Source organism: Solea senegalensis, linkage group LG7 (assembly GCF_019176455.1).
Source record: "Solea senegalensis isolate Sse05_10M linkage group LG7, IFAPA_SoseM_1, whole genome shotgun sequence".
In the NCBI taxonomy this organism is placed as follows: domain Eukaryota; kingdom Metazoa; phylum Chordata; class Actinopteri; order Pleuronectiformes; family Soleidae; genus Solea; species Solea senegalensis.
This window is the reverse complement of record NC_058027.1, coordinates 90,625-111,017: the sequence shown is the minus strand read 5'-3', so window position 1 is coordinate 111,017 and position 20,393 is coordinate 90,625. Positions and strand designations below refer to the sequence as shown.

Here is a 20,393-nt window from a genome sequence, read left to right as displayed (position 1 = left end):
CGTGTATGTAAAAACACACACACACACACACACAGTTCATCAGTCAGTGCAAAAAGAGATCTGTGGTTTCTCATAGTGTTGCTTCCACGTCTCTTTTATTTGCTGTATGACTTGGAGCACACCTTGTCAGGAGCGGGGCTGAAGTTTTTAAACCTTTAAGATTTATGATGCCGTCGCAGTAAAGTGACGCCTCAGAGTTAGAGGCGGTTTCAGGAGCGTTTGTTTTAAAAGAGACGTGTGTGTGTGTGTGGGGGAGAGGGAGGTGAACATCTGGCTCTCACTCATGCCTGCACGTGCATGTGAGCGACAAGACGAGAAGACACTTGGAGGAAAGTTGTATGCGAAAGGAAATCGTCGGAGGAAACCTGGTAAGTGCTGCGTTGCAAGATTCAGTATTTTGTTTATCATAACTTTCAAAGTTAGTTGTGGGTTACTGATGATGAAGATGATTAAAAATAACGTTATCTTTCATCAGTAGTGATATAAGTAGCTTGACATAATCATAATCCAATAAAATATTTAAAGAAAATGCATAAAAATGACACATTATGCTGAGTGTTGTTTTTAACACGTTTAACTGGTAACTGTGGATATAAAATGAATGAATTACAGCAAAATAGTACAATGTTTTCTTATTTAATAGACGTATTAAGTACATCAAAACTGGAAAAAAAATTGGAAAATATACTTTCCACCACTGTCTTCCATTAATATTATTTTTGACTGTTTTGCAACTTTTTTATTGTTAGAAAGTAGGTCAGTGACTTTTTTTTTAGGTTTTGTTTTGTTGTAAAAATATTCATGTACATACAGTAACTACTGTTCATATGTATTAACCTAAAATAATGACATACTAATTTATAAATAGTAATAATTATGAAACTACGAAACAGTGTCATATAGATTACACCAGTCTCTACTGTGTGTGATTTCACGTCACTAACGCACAATTTAAAGCGGTTTGCTACCAGAAAAAAACTTTTAATTTTCTATTCTTTTTAAAGAACAGTAGTTTTATTTTGTAGGCAGAACAGAGGAGTCATCACGTCAGCGTGCGGTGATCTGATGCGGAAACAAATTCTGACCTTTCACGGCCTAAGTAGCACAAGTTGAGTCAGGATTTACTGAATGAGCCAACTGTGCTGAAGCGCTCATTGTTTATTAGCTTTACATCGCACTAAAACACCCACGGGACGGCTGTCTTTAAGTCTCGCTGCCAATTATTTTATTTTTATTTTATTTTTCTTCACTGCTGTACTGAGCACAGTGGGCCTCCACTGTTCAAGGTGCGTAAACAACAGCAGGCGATAGACCTTTTCCATCCTGTGTTGATATGAAGTTTATTTAGTCTAGGAGCAGCTGAAGGGAAGAAGCCATGGGGGGCAACTGCTATAGCTGAAACTATACCTCAGCTATAGCAGTTGTTTCCATTCAATACCTGGTATTCATTCACTGGTTTTAAATGTCCTCTAAAAGTCGATCAGTGACGCAAATGAACGACCAGCATCAACATGAAGAAGCTTTTAACAGGCAGAAAATCCAATCCGTCCATTTTCTACCGCTTTATCCTCCACATGAGGGTCACGGGGGGAGCTGTGCCAATCTCAGCGGACACGGGGCGTCCAATTTGAACTAATCCCCATATATAACTGGAGAACCCGGAGAAGAACCACGCACACACGGGGCAAACATGCAAACACAAAGACCCGTCTTACTGCAAAGGCAACAGCGCTAACCACTACACCAACCGTGTGGCCCTGGGCAAAACATATCACTTGAAAGTAATACATAATTTAATACTTATTTTACAGCAATTTAAAACTTTAACAAATGACAAAACTCAAAATTAAAAACAGATTTATATTTAGTGGCCTTTTTATGGCCTGCCTGCAGTACCGACGTGGCCCACTAGGGTTCCGCAACACACACATTATATAAAACTGAGCGGATGATACGCTATATAGATACAGCGTTCATGTATGTTTAGGCTTCACTTGGTGTTGCGTCCTTCGATGAAATTTGTCTTCGACGGAAACAGAAATGATCCATTCACCAGAAACATCGTTTGGCTGCAGGCGACCAATCATCAATCAGTCTGTCATACACATACTGTACATTACACGGTCAGGTATTTAGGCCACTGCTGCGGCTCAGATCCTTTTACTTTCAGGTGGGCCGCTCTGTAATTACCACTGTTTCCGCCCACGGTCAGACTGACGGTGTTTGCTTTTACTGCGAGACTCTGCAGGTCGGACAAAGTAAATGAGGTGGACACATCCACGGGTCTGTGTCTGTTTGTGCAGCAGCGTGTGTATTTACATGCACGGAGCCTCGGCTTTGCAGGAATATAAAGGGTGCTTGTGTGCGAGAGTTAGGCCGGTGCGTGACCTCCGCATTCCCTTCCCAGCAGAGCCGTCCTGTCGCGGAGGTGTGAATATTGCACCTGGATGTTTTGTTGGAGACAGACGCTCTCATGCCCCGTTGGTCAACCTGTAAACCCGCCTCAAACTTGGCAGGAAGCCTCTTTCATATACTAGCTCGTCTCTAAAAGAGGGCCTTTCCACGACAGCCGAATGAATGTCGACAACATCCTCACACTCGTCACTGCGATTTTTCGGCCAGAAATTCATGGAATTACATTTGTGTCAATAATTTCAAACAACACTTTTCAAGAGGCAAATAAAATTAAGATTTGTTCTTTGCATTGTTTTTTTGTCTGCTGCCTGCTGATCAGCTACTGAGTTTTGAAGCGACAGAAGTCATCACAGGCTTGGAGTTGCTGTCCGTCTGGAACTCCTTCCCCAAGTTTTCCCCGTCGACATCCGATAAAATAATTGTACTCATCGAACGTTTGTCAGATTATAGACACTATAGATACTTATAGATACTTTTAGATACAATTATTGTGTTCCAGACGGACAGCGACTCCAAGCCTGTGACTACGTCTGGTCCATTAAGCCAATTCCTAAGCCCCACCCACAGTCAGAATCGCAAACAAAAAAATCAAACAATAAAATACAATATTTCTTGAATGATTAAATCGATGTTTAATTTGCTTCCTGAAAAGTGTTACTGACACAAATCTAATTCCATTTCCATGACAACATGATGAAGTCTAAGCTTTTGTTCTGTATTATTGATTTTAAACATTTGGCGCCACCATAAATGTCAATTTTTCTGTTCTGTGATGCAAGGATGATAACTTAAAAGCATACGAATGGGCTTCCAACATGTCTGAATGTATAATTGAACATAAACAGTGCCATAAGAACCATGCAGGATCTTTCATTAAGCCATAGCTGCGTCCTGAGCCATGAAACAGGAGTGGAGTTTGCATGTTCTCCCTGTATGTGTGGGTTTTCTCTGGTTTCCTTTTGCCATAAGTCCGCTGAGATTGTGGTATATTCCGATAAAGTGTATCAGATAGGATTTGTCTCTAGAGACGTCAGTCTCTCACAGTTGGTCTGTCTGGTGCTTCACGACTGAAACGTCTCAATCTGTAAATGTGAGGACTGTCTGTCTGTTTCTTGTCTGTCTGCAGCTCCCCAGACTTGGACATTGTTTGAATGAGAAACGCAAGAAAATGGGCACTAGTTGATTTGTAAAGATGCCCTGAAGATTCAGCAATATCTCTGCATCTGAGAAGCTGTAAACGTCACAGATCAGAACACAGTCCCGCATCCAACCACTGTGTTGTTTTCAAGTTCGTTATCTGCCACCATCTTTAAAATCCATGTACTGTACATGAGCAGCACGTGTTGTTGTGTGAATTCCGTCGGTCCACGCCTCTGCGTTATGACTCCAGGCTGCAGCTGCATGCATATTAAGTCAGGCGTTTGAATCCCTTTTGACGAACGATGAGCCTTGTTCACGGCAGCCAGGTGTGAGTCCTCAAATGAGTTCCATGCAGTTTCCTCAGTTTCTTCGCAGCGGATCCTTTCAAGGTCCGTGTTCTGCAGAGATGAGGCAGTAAGACCACGCGAGCATTCTGACAAAAGTCGGTGTCATTGCATCGGTTGATTCCTTGACTGATGACCACTTGCTCTTGAAATACATGCAAAATCTGGCATAATAGCCTTCATTAATTCTAACACAGCCATTACAGCTTTCATTTCAAGCTGATTGTTAATAGTAAATTACACTGGCATTTGGGTGTTTTGCTTTATTTTGACTTGGAGCACATATTTGATGCTTGAAAATGTGCAGCGAAACATGCATGTCCAAAAGAATTGTGCATTTATCTGTGTGAAGGCGTTAGCACTTTGAATAACTTGAAAGGGCCTATCGTTGCAATGTTCCTTCTTCAGGGTTAAAAGAAAACTTAAGACTTCTCTTTTTACTCTAGCCTTCAACTCGCTCCTTTTTATCCCACCCTGTGCTGTGTTTTACTAGCATTTTTACTTAAATTTAAAGGTAAAACAGGGTTTTGAACCTCTTGACTCTATAGCCTTTTCCTATTTTATTCCACCCTGTGTTGTATTTTACTGTTTTATTTGCATCTGTCCTTTTATTTCAAAGTTAAAACAGGGTTTTGACTTTTCACCGTGTTTTATTGTTGTATTTACTTTTTAAATTGTATTTCCCTTTTATTGTGAAGACCTTTAAGCTACAATCCTTGTATGAAAGGTGCTCTACAAATAAAGTTTATTATTATTATTATTAGTATTGTTATTATTATTATAATTAAACATATTCTTCGTTCTTCAAATGCATTAATTGTTAATAAATCAGGCCAGAAACGGAGTGGAGCTGCAGCATGGACCGAGACGAAGGAGTGATGAGCACCAGCCTTGATGCTCCTTCGAGTCCGAGGCAGCTGACTGGGTTGGGGATGAACTGTCTTCTCGGTGAAAAATACAGACACCCTGGTCCAGGTCTCGCAAGTCCTCAGGAATACAACCAGTGGCTGCCTTATCGCCATGACGCCAGCCTCCTGCCCATGAAAGAAGACCTGGCTTTCTGGCTCAACTCCATGATGGGTGAGACACGTTTGCAAAGCAAAAACTAAATAAATAATACTATATTATGTCTTAAAATATGGCGTCAGGCTTTCACATGTAACAGCCAGTCATGGATAAACAATAAGACTGGACTACTTTGAGTCCAGAACTGAGGATTCTGCTTTGAATGGAAGCTGCAGACACATTAACCTACTTATTATAGCAAATCCTTGAAGTACCTTTCCATTAGAGGAACAGACAGTGACGACAACTCCAAGGAAAGGGAGGTTTTCTCCCACTTTACTGCTTTGTGAGGGGAAACATGAGAGACGTGCGTGCAAGACACGACCTGCAGGAGAGTGTCTGGAGAGTCACAAGACTCTGGCAGGACCACGTCAGTTTCTGACTGATGGACAAACTGCAGTAAAGTGATGTTGTTAGTTACGGTTTTGATGTGATAAATTTAAATTTTGAAGATTTTCTTCAGCAGGATCATTTTGTTAAATGCAGTAAGAATGTACGTGTGTTATACAGCAGGAATGTCTTTGCAGGACCCTTTTATTTAGCCCAGTATTACAGTAATTACTACAAGAAGTGTAGTGTGTGTGTGTGTGTGTGTGTGTGTGTTTTTTCCACAGTATTTCACGTTCAATTATCCTAAATTTACATAAAATCCTGGCAAAAATCTCCTCAGCAACATTTTAAAATACACCGTATGTAAATAATATCTCACACAACGTGTCTCGTGCTCAGGTGTGGACCTCACCGCAGACGATCTCGTGGAGAGGTTGGATAACGGCGTTGTCCTCTGTCAGATGGCGCAGCTGCTCCAGGAGAAGATGATCGGCGGCAGCGGCGGCAAGGTGAGACGACCGCACAACTATTCAATCACACAAACCTGGAAACATAAAGACGTGAGGAAACAAAACACTTAACAAAAGCTGGAAATCAGACCTTTTTGCTGTACAGTTTTAGAGAAAGAACTTTTTTGATTCAAAAGTGCTAATTTGGATCTTTTAATGAGAAATGTCTCTAGTATAAACTGTAACTCTAGTGTAAATTGTATAGTAAAAAGCTGTACTGGCTGATTTCCATTACACTGGTAGATATCAATGTGCTGAAAACAACTTTATTACTCTTGTTCAGAACTTATAAAGAACTCTCTTCATACAGTTGCTCAAAGTCCAGTTATTAGGTCTGTGAAACTTACAGCTGTGAGGATTTCCATTAATTTTCCCATTCAAAGATGGACAGAGACAGATATACAGTGTTGTTGTTGCGGTTTTATTCTGAAAGCCATATGTCAATACCCTTACAAATCTGCTTGATCCATTGGTTCACAGACGTTTCAGAGTAAAAGCCTTTGTAAGAAGGACATTAAAATTCAGCATCAGATAGTTTGACTGCGGAGAAACGAGGGTCAGAGTGCTTGACCACAGTCTCAACCCTGCATTGCTTTCACTAGCTCTCATGCACTGGAGTTTACAATATTTGAATAGTTGATGAATAATTCCATCAACTATTCAAATGGCATCTTTGCTAGAAATGAAGGAGGATGTCTCCGTTTTTATATTTCAATACTACTATCACGATATGTCGAGTGTGAATAAAACCTTGTCTGTTATCATTGACAGTCTTTTATAAGACGAGTGATCCACTGGCGACCTGATGCCACTTCCGGATCGTTTTTCGCCCGAGATAACGCAGCCAACTTCCTCTACTGGTGTCGCAAGATTGGCGTGGATGAGGCTTACCTGTTTGAGTCTGAGGATTTGGGTGAGTTTTAGACCACATATTACACTGAACATAATTAACTTTACAAGTATGTTACTGATTAAACTCAAATCTTTAGATATGAATTCAAGTTTTTCGCTTATTTTTCTCACACTGATGCCAAATTTTGGCATTGTTCCATCGCACTGTTCAGTTTAAATACTTTTAGAAATATGCATTATGTACAGAAATGATAAAAACTGTGTTAACAGGAAAAACTTTGACGTAATATTGGTCCTATTGATTTCCTTAGATACATAAACAGGATTCTTGCATCTGTAGAATAAATGTTTCTCTCATTTAAACTTGTCTAATGTTTAAATCAGAAAAGTGGAATTTTGTTTGGGATATAGTTGTAGTTTTACATTGAATACCGAGGTTCCCGTTGAAATGCGTTCAAATTCCTGAATCCTTTACCACTAACACGACACTCACGTATGATTAAACACCGGTGCGCTTCCTACCTGGGCATGTCTTTGCAAGGCTGTCGCTGCGTGAGAATGATAATGTGCAGGTTAATCCCCGCGAACAATAAGTCCAGCCTGCAGGCAGACGAAGCCACTGACAGGGAGAGAAGGCTTCAGGGACGACAGCAGAGATGCAGCAGATAAACATACAAATACAGTCATTTAACAATGAAACTTTCCACATAAAATACACTAACCAAGGCTCGGTTTGAAAAAAAGATCCCTCTTTTTAATGTATACATTAAGCTCTCCTGCCCTCATGCCCTCAGCTCCGATTTATTTGACAGCCCACAGGAATTCCCGATCAGCTTCAAAGATAGAGATACACAATAAAGACAGAGACCCTCCTGAAACGTGTTGTCTGCTCCGGGTGCAGCTCCTGTTTTTGTTTTGACAGAGGTGGAAGTTTATCTCTGGAAGCATCTGTTCCTCTCAGATGAGTAACTTTCTTGCCTCTGCCCCCTGTCTTCCCTTTGTTTATGTGCTGTGTGAAGTCCTTCACAAGCAGCCTCGGGAGGTTTGTTTGTGCCTGATGGAGCTGGGAAGGATCGCAGCCAGGTACTTTTAACATGCAAACAACTTTGGTTTTAACTTCTGCTCTTCTGCAACATGTGCAGGTGAATTTGATTTGAAAAGTAAAGGCCCAATCCCTCATATTCAGTTTAATTTGAGGTTATTTTGAAGTGGGTGCATGTTTAAAACTATAAATAATATATTTATTTTACAAGATTTTGCATTTAAGCTGGTGCCACTTGCTAAAGGCTTAATTTATCCTACGTAGCATTTCTATTTTAGCTTGTTTAGACAGTAAGTGTTTGAACTAAACGCAAGAAATATAAGGAATAAGTGTCATAATCCATTACAAGTGATAATAAGCATAACTGACATTTTACTCAAAAAGAATGGATTACGAGTTAATTTTGGTGGATGTAGTTTTCGCTCCATTGAGGGGATGATTCAGTTTTAGTGGTGATGCAGATACAGATATTTTGCAAGATTTCAGACGTACTATTTTCATTAATATTCATATGTGTTGTTCAGCTAAGACTTTACAATATAAGCAAATCAGTCATCAAAGCTGAGCTACTCTCCGCCTGGTTCAGGTTCCTCTGGTTGGAAATTATTATTCACTATGGTTTGAGTTCCTGTTCTTTTATCCTCACATTTCTTTTATTATATGTAACCTCTCTCCCTCTCAGGTATGGAGTGGAGCCTCCAGCGCTGGTGAAGTTGGAGAGAGAGATAGAGAGGGAGGAGGCGGGTTGCTTATCTCCATCGTCCCCTCTGCCCCTTTCCTTTTTTCCCCCTTCACCATTGTCCTCACCAACACAGACATCCCGGCCCACAGCCCCCTCTCCTCCTCCTCCCTCTCCACCTGTGCCCCTCACTCCAAGCACAACCTGTGTGTCTGAACCCCTCGCTTCCTCTGATCTTCCATCAGCCACAACAAACCCAGTGCCTCCATGTTTACCCCCTCCCCGCTCCTCCATCCCAGCCTCTAACCCTTCTACAGCCACGGCCTCAACACAAACACCTTTGTTCTCCTCTCCCTGCTCTGTTAATGCACCTGCTTCGCTGCCACTAACGGCGCCATCACCTGGCCAAACCCAGGAAGTCTCTTCTACCTCAGTAAACAACCACACTGCACCACTTACACCTCCCGTCAAATCCCCACCTGCAGCGCAAACGCCGCGATCCTCAAGCAGATCCACAAGCAGGAGGAGCACGAGCACCAACAACATCTTAGATGATATAGTATGTATTTTACTTCTGTGACAAAATCATCTTTTTTTGATTCAGTTAAAGTTATGTGTCCACTTTTTTTAATCTGTTCCAGGTGAGAAACATCATTGAAAATCCCCCCTGCAGCTGCGCCACCAGGTTCCCTGTGGAGAAGCAACCTAAAGGCTGCTACAGAGTCGGGGATAAAGTTCTTTACATACGGGTAAGTGTGGTCACACTCTATAATGTTCATGATGAAAATATTGTGCAAAGCCGATTAATCAGGGATCATGTGACACTTTCAGTTTGTGTCGAGTGGACTCATAGGTTTCATGTTTATAAAACATGAGTTGAGTGCAGTTTCATTTTATTTTAAAAATGACTACATGTAATTTTATGCTAATAAACCAGGTATACAATTTTACCTGGAATTAAATGCTCAAAAAAACTATTCATGATGTGACTTAAAGATTCTGTTTCAAGCTGTTTCCAACTCAACTCTGAGCAAATTCTGAATAAGATGACTTTAAAATGATCAGAACTTACAACAGAATGTATAATATCAATTTACCCCAATTTTATTTGGGTTTAAAAAACATTTAAAATACACAATTTGATGTCATATAACAATTCCTGCTAATATGAAATAGAATTAAATGCTCAAGAAACAAAATTATTTCATTTTGTGATAAACCAAGTTAAAGCTGAACTGACACAAATTCTCATATAAGTGTCAAAAACGTGACAAAATGATTGTCTGTCTGTAAGAGTGAGTAAATTGGGATTGTGCAAATTGTACAGTGAACAAACAAGGAGATCCAGCAAATCCACCTCAGGGACTTTGATGGCTATTTCGTTATAAACAGGCAGTGAGCAGACTGGAGGAGGAGCACTGGTTATGTTTAGACACCTTTACGGCATTTGTTTGCTCTTGAAATAACTTTGTTTTACATAAAAATGAATAGTTGCATAAATGTAACATGAATATAAACTCCCTCTGTACTATCAAGAAAACACACAGGTGCTATAGTCGGTCACAGGAACAAAATGTAAGGATCAGCAGTGAAAAACCACTAATCATTGAAATGAGTTTGTTTTATTCATAAGTAAACAACTTGTTTGGCAGCAGGTTCACGCAACAAAACCCACAACCTGCTGTTCCACTCATTTGATATTCCTCATATGTTGTTTTACAAGTCAAATTATACATAGCCTGAATAATATAGAATATGTTAACTCAAGTTACAGATGTACAAAACTAGAAATATTAATATACAGTAAATTTTTAAATGAATAACTCAATTGAATAGACTAATAAAAATACATTATGGATGCTACACCACATAAGACGTGAAGGTGTGAAACCACTCAGGTCATTAATTATCAGTTGAGTCATCAACAAGTGCGGCTGATCCGCCGTCATTTTTGGATGGAGATGTCACAGCCTCTCGGCTCCACCTGTGCACAAAGGCTGGAGGAATGGCCTTCTGGGAGGCAGCGTTGCTTAGCAACCGATGGTCAGGATAAGACTGGGCTCACAATGAATGGACCTTCAGCGAAGGGTTCAAAACCTGACGGAAAAACAAACACCGCTCTTTCGGGTCAACTCCGCGACGATACGATCGCAGTGTGTGTGTGTGTGGATGAAATGGCAGCAGCTCACTCGGGATTCCAAGTCTGTCAGGGTTATGAATATAAAATGATTTTACTGTCTGAATACAATGATCCATCCATACAAAGAAAACATGTAACAGCTACAGAGTCCTGTATATAAGAGGGTGCATGTTTAAAATCTATTCATAATCTATATTAATAACCACCAGGACGTATTTGTCACAGCTTTGGTGGCTAACTGGTCCCTGATTGAAACCACTTTAATGCTTTGTTAATCGCATTGACTTCACACTCAGCTCACTGGTAATCAATGCTGTCAGTGTTCGTTTACTGGCAACCCGGGCCACGTCTACATTTTCAAAGCGCTGACATAAAAATTTTTTTGACCGTCCGTTTAGAGAAGAATGTTCCTCTTAAAGAACACCTGTTTCTCTGCAGCAGAGCTGTCAGTCACACGGACGCACACGTTTAACCAAGCTTGCCATATGTAAGTCATAGAATGAGCATGATATGTCAGTAGAGATAAAGGAAACGTTTAATAGACATATTAGGGCGTCACCCACTGCCACACACTCAGGAACACAGCTCGCAGCACTTTGACAAAAACCCCTCTCAAAAATGTCTCCACCCAGAGGAGAAGGGAGAGAAACAAGGGTCTGCAGTGGAGATGCATTCAAATATAGACGCTGAAAGTGGAGAGGAAGTTGAAGACAGATATGGTGTGGATTATTTTCTCCTGGACAAGAAAGCAAAATAGGGTTCAGACATGTTGTTGGTGGATATTTAACCCTTAGAACACTAAGCATTTTGGCTGCTTTTTTCCATCACTATGTTTAAACATATAGTATATACAGAGACTATAAGAATGTACAATATAAAGTGTATTATATCCATTTTTTAGGCAATCTTTCTGTCATTTTCACCAACTATATAAACACACCTGAGCAAAAAGGACACTTTTTTTTTTCTTAATCGGATTGAATTTGTGAAAACAGTGGAATGTTCACCTGGCTTGTTTTTATGAACAAAAAGAAAAGAAAAACAGTCTCATTTTGTGACTTCTGTACAATAATTGCTACTTTACATCACAACTAAAGATGTGATATAAAATTTATCATAGTTTTGACTCAACAAATAAGACAAAAAAACACAGATCCATGCCACATGAGCACTAAGGGTTAATGTACATGTATGTAGTGTTTTTACAGCACGTCATTGTCACTTTGCCGTCTCCTCTTATCCTTAGACACACTCTTAAATTAAATCCCTGCCATGCTGACACATGTACTGTACGTGCATGAACGCAGTGTAATGCTGCAAATATAAGCACAGGTCTGAGTTGCTGTGTCCCGAGATTTTGGCAACCAATGCTCTACAGCAGGGGTCTCAAACTAAAATGACCTGGGAGCTCCATGTCGGGCTGAAACGATAACTCGATTACTAAATTAATCGTCAACTATTTTGATAATCGATTATTCGATGTGAGTGTTTTCTAAAGAATTAAAACCAGTGTAACGGATGTAACACCGTCTGTTGTACATAAGCTGTGGTCCAAAGATAAACGTCCACATAAGTCAGTTCCCACAGTTTGTCTGAAATCTGTGTGTGTGTGTGTGTGTTAGTCCCTCAATGTATGGTTGTGTAATTGTTCATCTACCCGGGTAGTGTGATATTGTTTCTTATCTGTATGATGTGATAGACGTGCTTTCTCCAGATGCTCGATTAAGCTGCTTCCGACGTCACACCCTTCATGCATGTAAGCCGGTGTTCTGCTCCACGTTCCTCGGGTCCGGGCTGTAGCTCGCCATCAGAATCGATTCATACACCAAAAAAACAACCTGCATGGAGCAGCAGATGTTTTCCTTAAGATCTATTATCTTTATCTCTTTCTAAACATTTATATAAATCAACTGTACAGTATTTATCCTCTCTTTTTAAACTTCAATCAATGAACATGAACCATTCACATTGACAATGTATCATTTACAGCTATAAAAATGAATTTTTAAACAGCCCACAAACACAAAATGGTGTGTATATGAAATATTTTTAAAAGTTCACTGCATAGTGCACAAAAATTATGAATTAAATCACATATCAATCACGTTTGAGAATGAATCATTGAATTAATGTCTCTAAATAACCCAAATGCATACAACTGCATGTGTTTTGGCTCACAAAATCAACTCGTTTAGCTTTGTAGCATTAGCTAGCATGTAGCAATAGCACAGGTCATATATATCAGTAACAGTTGTATAGCAATAGGTCAATGGCAAACACATAGCACTAGTTCGATTAGCACAGACAATTACCCACAAAGAAATACAAAATTAACCACATTCACAAATTCAACACACTCTTATATACCTCTGGTTGGGTTTAAACATTTTCTCTGAAGCATAACGGCACATAATAATGATATATTCATGAAATTAATGAGTAATTAGCTGTGGTCGGCAGCCGCTAGCATGCTATGCTAAGTGCTAATGATCACTACTCATCGGGGTTTTTCTCACAATAAAACGGCGATGTCCGGTAACCCAAAAACCTTCTCACAGGTGCGGATACCTTTCAGAACCAATAACTCAAAACAAAATAAATTGTTATCCACACTTAATCGAATTATTGGCCACAGAAATGTCTGTTTTCATCTGTGTCGGTGCAGGGACAGCCGGGAAAAAAACAAAGGAACTGTGACCGTGAGTAGCGCTTGTGTGCGACTAATGCGCACCCTGCTGGTGAAAATAAGGAACTACAACACAATACAAACTCATTCAAACTGTAAAGCTCAACATTGTTCAATTGTAAAAATTGGCAATTAATTGGCAATTACACTGTGTAACGAAAGGGTGTTGCATCCGTTTCTGTGATTTTCCAGCTACTTAAATGTGAATATTGTCTGGTTTGGTTTGGTTTCTTTGCTCCATATAACTAAGAAATCATTCAAACTGAATAATTTTGGTTTGTGGTCAAAACAAGACATTGGAGAAGAGGTTTCAATGTTTTTCAACATTTTATGGACTATCTATACTATCTATCTATACATTAAAAAACACACATTTAAGTGGCCACAGGTTTGACACCTCTACTCTACAGCGTTTTGAATTGGGATTGCAATAACCATTTTATATGCTAAAGGTCACTGTAGTACATATACTGTATCACCTTTAAGTGGGCAGAATATTTTTACAGTATGCTTATAATACTTCATAAAATTAAACCAAGTGGGGGAAAAATCCACCTACTCGCTGTTTTTATATCCCTGTGTTTTCTACATCGTGTTCAACTGTCGACCTTTTGTGCTGACCTTCTCCACACAGCCGTGCAAACATGTTGTTTTAACGAAACCGTGTCCACGTGTCACTTTTCACCACCATAATTACTCGTTTGCAGACTCTGCCTTCCCCTTTTTCTCCCCCCAAACACTGACAAGCAACAATGCACCTCAGCTTTTTTATGAGCACAGCGCAGTCACCCTGACTCCATCCATTACCTTAGAAGATCACGGCTTCCCACGTGTGTGTGTGTGTGTGGGGGGAAACACGCGGTGAACGCCTCAGTTACCATGATACCATGATGACCATGATAACCTGTGTGCTCCTCCTAGAAGAGACAGTGCGATTCAATGTGTACAGACCTTTTAAGAGAACAGATACTATTGATTACTGAGACAGAGTCATTAGCGAGAGGTTTTAATCAGACAGCTTGTTAATGAGCGACTGAGCATGACCGGCCCCTCCTCACGTGTAAATGTCCTCCCCCCCACCTCTCCCCCCCCTCTTCTTTCTCTATTCCCTATGGAGACTATTCAATCACGCCAGCCCTGGAGTGCACTGCCATTCTTTGGTGCTAAAAAAGAGGAAGGCTTTCCTTTCTTCTCTGCACCCAATTAGGCTGTTCTCCTGTTAGCTTTGTGGCAATGGAAGAAGGAGAAGACATTCAGAAGCCGTCACAACATCAGGCGGCCTTGGATTTCTCTTTATCAGGATTTCTGAATATGAAATAAACCAAAGCCAAGAACAAATCTGATTTTCCAAGACCAGCGAATATCACCAAAATGACGATAAGACTTGTTTTTATCAGACTCACAGCTGCAGGGGATTTGCTCTCTTTCTCTATATATATACATATACAGCAGAATTTCTTTATATATATATATGTATATATTCAGACTTTCATTATTCAGACTTTCTTTACATATATATTCACACTTTCATTATATATATACAGACTTTCATTACACTGTATATATACACTCAGACTTTCATTATATATATATTCAGACTTTTTATATATATATATGTATATATATATATATATATATATATATATATATATATATATATATATATATCAGACTTCCATTATTTATATTCAGAATTTAATTACATATACTCAGACTTTCATTATATATATTCAGACTTCCATTGCCACACATAGTGTATATACGTCTGTATATATATAATTTCCTATGCTCGTATGCTCCATTTCACAAACACTGCTGAAATACAGATGTTTAGCGAGTTTTTCTTTACCACATCAAATAAGAAGTCAAGTTAAATGTGCATATTCAGTGTAATCATGAGTCTCAGTGTGTCAGGTAACTATGGTGGCCTTCACCTGCCAAAAAGTGCATATATAAGGTGTATTCTTTTTATTTTATTTTAAGTAATTATACAAACTAATGAGTCTTATATTCAAATTTAGCAAATAAAGCCTCCTAAATGTTACACACTGAACCTTTGGAGATCAGCTGAGGCTAATGATTATTTTATTAGTTTTAAGGGAACTTTTTATGTTAAATAAAATATTCACATCACCCTGAGAGAGAAAAAAAACACACACACAAGGAATCCAAGGAAATGTCCTCCGTGCGCTATTCAAGTGTTTAACCAGAGTCTGTTTAATGTGACGTCCCACTAGGATTATAAAACATACATTTTCTGCCTGTGTCTTTATTATTAAAGCCCTGACTGTACTCAAAGGCAGTGGATGTGGCTAAAGCCTGCCTCCTACTGGCAAGCATTTAAACAACACGTCTTCCAAAGTACACTCATGCATCTTTTAGTAGTAAAGAAGGAGGAGGAGGAGGAGGAGGGGGGGCGAATCAATGGAGCTGCCGGGGAGGAAGACACAGGGGAATCCAGACGCTAGTTTATGGGCTGCAGACGTAGTAGCAGGAGGGCGAGAGGGAGGAGTCTGTCTGACAAAGAGAGCGTGCAGGAAACACCACGTCTCATCGAGCAAATACAAAATAACCAACAAGTAGCACGTTATGAGTGATGGAAAAGAAAAATGTAATCAGCTGATAAAAGAGTGAAGCATTGAGGAAAAACAGCTTTTATAAAACAGTAATGAACAAATAACAACTAATGTGGTGATATTTTGTGATAGATTTAATGTTTTTTATGGAACAATCTTGAGTTTTGAAGATGAATAACAGCCAGAATGATGTTGAATTGTATGATTATTCCAATTTACCATAATGTACAATATATATTAAGATATTAACACTCAGACTATTTAAAAAAGGAGCTAAAATAGAAAGTACATTATGGACAGTTTGCAGAAAATACGGTGTTGTGCATGTTTAGAAAGGGTCTATGGAGGAAAACTTGGAGCTTATAATTAACGTGGTGATGCAGATTACATTTTTTGCTGGAAATTAATCCTAACATGGTGTAGATTTGAGGATGAGTAGCAGCCAGAGTGATAATCCCCTCACGCACACACACAGACACACAGGTCTGACAGGGAAGTGGTTTATTCAGGATGTCAGACTTGACCTCTGTCAACCCGAACATTTTAATCTGCAGGACGACAGCTGAGACAGACCCACGTCTGCACTTTCCTGCAAAGCCGCCCTTGTGTGTCTGTGCTTGTGCCATTGATTTTTTACACACACACACAAGACGAGTAGACATACTTGTATTATCACATTCTTAATGGCTCCATAATGAAGGGTTTATTGGTGATAAGGCAGGAGGGGGTGTGTGCCGGTGATGACAGGACGATGGATGCTGGTGAAAGACCTTCTCCTGGGAATGTTAATGTCCACTGGGAGTTTGTGGGAGGGTGTGTGTGCAGAACTCATCTCAATCTCGTTTTTTTTTTTTTTTTTTTAAACCCCTTCCAGGCTTTATAGTGTGGCAGCGGTTGCCATGGCAGCAGCTGTAAGGATGGCTGTCTGAGAAGGATGTGCCGAATCTGACAAACGTGACATCTGAATTAAAAGACTGTACAGTAGTCATTTTTGTTTTAAACAGGGCTCATTAGGTGGTTTGTGTTATTGTGCGTCAGTGCATGTGTGTGTTTGTGTGCTCAGCTGGTGCCACAAGGTGTTTTTTTTTCATTCGATTTAATGAGATTTTGACAAAGCAATCATTTTCCTCGCCGAGGCACACAAGCAGGAAAGGCTTGTAAATATTAAGACTGGTGTCTGATTGTGTGTGTGTGCGTGTGCGTGCACCGTCTGTGTAGAAAAACACATTGCGTACCTTATTTCCCAGCATTCCCCCTGTCTCGTGTCGCCTCTGCAGATGCTGAACGAGCGTCACGTGATGGTGCGCGTGGGCGGAGGCTGGGAGACGTTCATCAGTTACCTGCAGAAGCACGACCCCTGCCGAGGAGGCGTGGCCGGCAGGTCCGAGGTCAAGGTGTGCAGGTTGAAAGCAAAGGCGCCCACTTTGAACATGTCGCCCGACAGCTACATGGTGGTCGGCTCCACCAGGAAGTAGACTCTTTTCGAGAGCTACGTCACAGAAATGTGCGCGTGCAGCTTTAGGGTCAGAAAAACACACTCGTACCATTAACTTGTACAACTGTCCGACACATGAGATGCCTACATGTTATCACAAGTTATCATTCATCATCTCTGTCAGTTAGATTACGGTGAAAAGCCTACGCTATGAAACCTACGCTGCTTGGAAGCAGTTAGCTTGTAGTTAGCTGCCGGCCGGCTAGCGCGTTGACAAGTAAACATGGTGTGCTAAAAGCGTTCCTTGTAAGACTTGTATGCGCGTAGACTTTCTGACTTTCGTGGACACGCTAGGTTTATAGCTAATATTAGCATTATTATATATTATATATTAGCATATTATTAGCAAGTGGCCAGCCATTCTCTACAGGTAAGAGTGAATAGCTAGCCACTTGCTAATATTATCTATCTACTATCTCTTGCCATCAGCTAGTACTAATTTATTATTAGTGCTAGTATTGTTCGCGTCCCTATATCGGCAACGAAAGAACATATTCAGAATTATTCGGCGAAGGACATACATGTTATTCGCTTACCTGTTGTGACGTTTTCTGAGCCCAAACTGCGTGCGCATTCTCGCTAGGCTTGGAATGTTTACATGTATACAATGAAAGGGTCTATTCAAACCATTTCCAAAAGGAAAGATGTGTGTGTGTGAAGACGTGAGGATGTAAAATCACACAACAAAGGTAATTAAAGATCCAAAGTGTCAAATTTAGGTAGATAAGATTAAATAATGATACTTGTTTTTTGTAATGTAAAACAACAACACTGTGGGTTTTTTTTATGGTAGCCCACAATGGACAAACTAAGCATCTTTTAAGTTTGACTTTGAGGGCAATTCACAGCACACAGTGTAAATGTGGGAGCTGAAAGTTGCTCTGATTGTGAGCAGATTAACACATATTTACCATAATATATAGTTTTTTGTTAATTGATTTTATAAAATATTTTATAAAAAGGAAATCGGTATCAAAGTATCATATTGAGCCTCACATAGGAATAATGTTTCCTTATTATTTCTTTATCCACCTGTGACAATAAAGCTCCACGACTGCTCGTATGCAATACTTAGTCTTTTTTGGATTAACTGAGAATGTCAATGGTGTTAATTTTCATATTTTTTTTTACAGTAACTTGTTGCGTTAGTCATATCATCGTACTGTAGTTTGATTTTGTATTATTTTAGACATTAAAAGCTTATAACATGGTTTTACATAGATGTGTGTGTGCTATCATTTTTCATTTTAAAATTCTTTTCATGCACAATTTACTTCTTTCTTCCTCCACCTGATCTGTCACCTTCATGAAATGAGTGTCCACTGCTGTTCTGTTCATTTATTAACATAATATAAACATATGCAGGTGTGCAGCATTATTTATTTTGTTCAGTAACGATAGGAAAAACTGAACACAGGAACATCCCCAATGTTTTTGTGTTTTTTTAAATGTATTTCATAAAACTATGAAAAATCCTGCTATCGTCCATCTAGTGTAATTTATGATATTTTGACATAAAGGCTTCACTTTATCTGCTGCAGTTTGACACACAAGACAAGACCAAGTCAAGACCTGTATCACTATTATAATCATTTTAATCTATTTAGTAAGTTTCTGTTTAATAAAATCAACAGCAATGCAAACTTAATAAGAATTTGAAGAATTACAAATCATCATTTTGCATTTTGCTCTTTAAAACAAAATATACTGATATATCAGGCATGGATTAGATGAATTTGTGTCTTAACTGCATTGTAGCTGGGGAAAATACGGTTTTATTTAGTTGTTTATACGGCATTATTGTTAAATGTGTAATCTTTCTGTAAAGTACGGAGCACTGAACACTGAAAAGTTAGTATATTTGATTTGTGACTTTGACTAAAAAGCAACATAAATAAAGCCATGACTTCTAAAATGACCCTGATTGGTCTTGATTTAAAATTCAAAAGTCCAAAACCTTCAGAGAACAGTGTTGAATACTAGTGTGGTGTAGTGTATTACAGGCCTATGTTATTGCCTCATTCTTAAAAAGACAGATACACAAAGCGTGAAGTCCTCCCTCTAGATGGCACCATGGCCTAAGTGACAAAAAGGCCAAACGTGCTCTCGTCTTGTTTGTTGTTTTCAGTCCACGTTACAAAACCACAGTGACGGCACATTAATAATGACATGTTTTAATTCATTAAAATAAACTAATTAAAAATGGACACAAGTTCTTAATATGCTGAAAGAAACCATAGCTGTAATGAGCTCATGCAAAGACCGTAAACGTCTCTTTTTCGTCCCCGCACACACACACACGCTGTCACATGTGCGGCGGGACCGAGCCGTAGTAGAAATGACTTGTAGAAAATGATATAGATGTGCTACTGGAAACGAGTGCCGCGCTAAACGGCGGCATTTTTCACAAGAGCAACTCGCGTTGCACCGCAGTACGATTTCTAAATTCCTCATGAGACACAGGAAGTGGAGCGGGATTTTACAACAGACACACACTCTTACACATTTGTTCTCCGGAAGTGCACCTTCTTTTCTTTTTTTTCTACCTTGTGCAGCTGAATCCAACATTTTCATTTTAAACACAGGCATTTGTGTACTTGAAATGTACAACCTCAGACATGTTGGGCGGTGTAAACGTGTGCTTTAAAGTGTTTGTTTTTTTTCATTGTGAATAACATTTGAGAAAAGTCCAGTTGTAGCACAAAAGTCACACACACACACACACATTCGTGCTGTTGTGCTTCAGTCCTAATAATACTTGCACCGTACACGTTACACATTACAATTCACTGTTTGACAGTAACGTCTCAATTACTGCGAATCAGCGTTGGATGTGGTCGATTTTAAAACTTGATAAAAACCAAAAACAGCGGACAGCAGTCTCTGTGTCCGTCTATTGTCGGCGTCCTGGCTAAATATTTTTCACAATAAAAGCCCGTATTTTCACGACAAGAGCCTGGACTAAAAATGAACCCTAATCACAGGACATGGTTTAAACCCAAACACAGTTCTTATCACATGCTCTGACCTTTTTTTTTTTTTTTGCTCCCCCATATTATATATATATATATATATATATATATATATATATATATATATATATATATATATATATATATA

General features: G+C 39.4%; 1 protein-coding gene across 1 annotated transcript; it reads left to right on the top strand.

Moving 5' to 3' along the window:
• Positions 1-269: 269 nt before the first annotated feature.
• On the top strand, positions 270-18,779 carry LOC122771981 (growth arrest-specific protein 2-like). The gene is made up of 8 exons (XM_044029583.1): positions 270-368; positions 4,732-4,979; positions 5,694-5,803; positions 6,575-6,716; positions 7,675-7,738; positions 8,380-8,935; positions 9,018-9,125; positions 17,056-18,779. The coding sequence occupies exons 2-8, from the start codon at positions 4,757-4,759 to the stop codon at positions 17,251-17,253; spliced, it is 1,401 nt and encodes a 466-aa protein (XP_043885518.1). The 5' UTR covers positions 270-368; positions 4,732-4,756; the 3' UTR covers positions 17,254-18,779.
• The last annotated feature ends 1,614 nt before the right edge of the window (positions 18,780-20,393 follow it).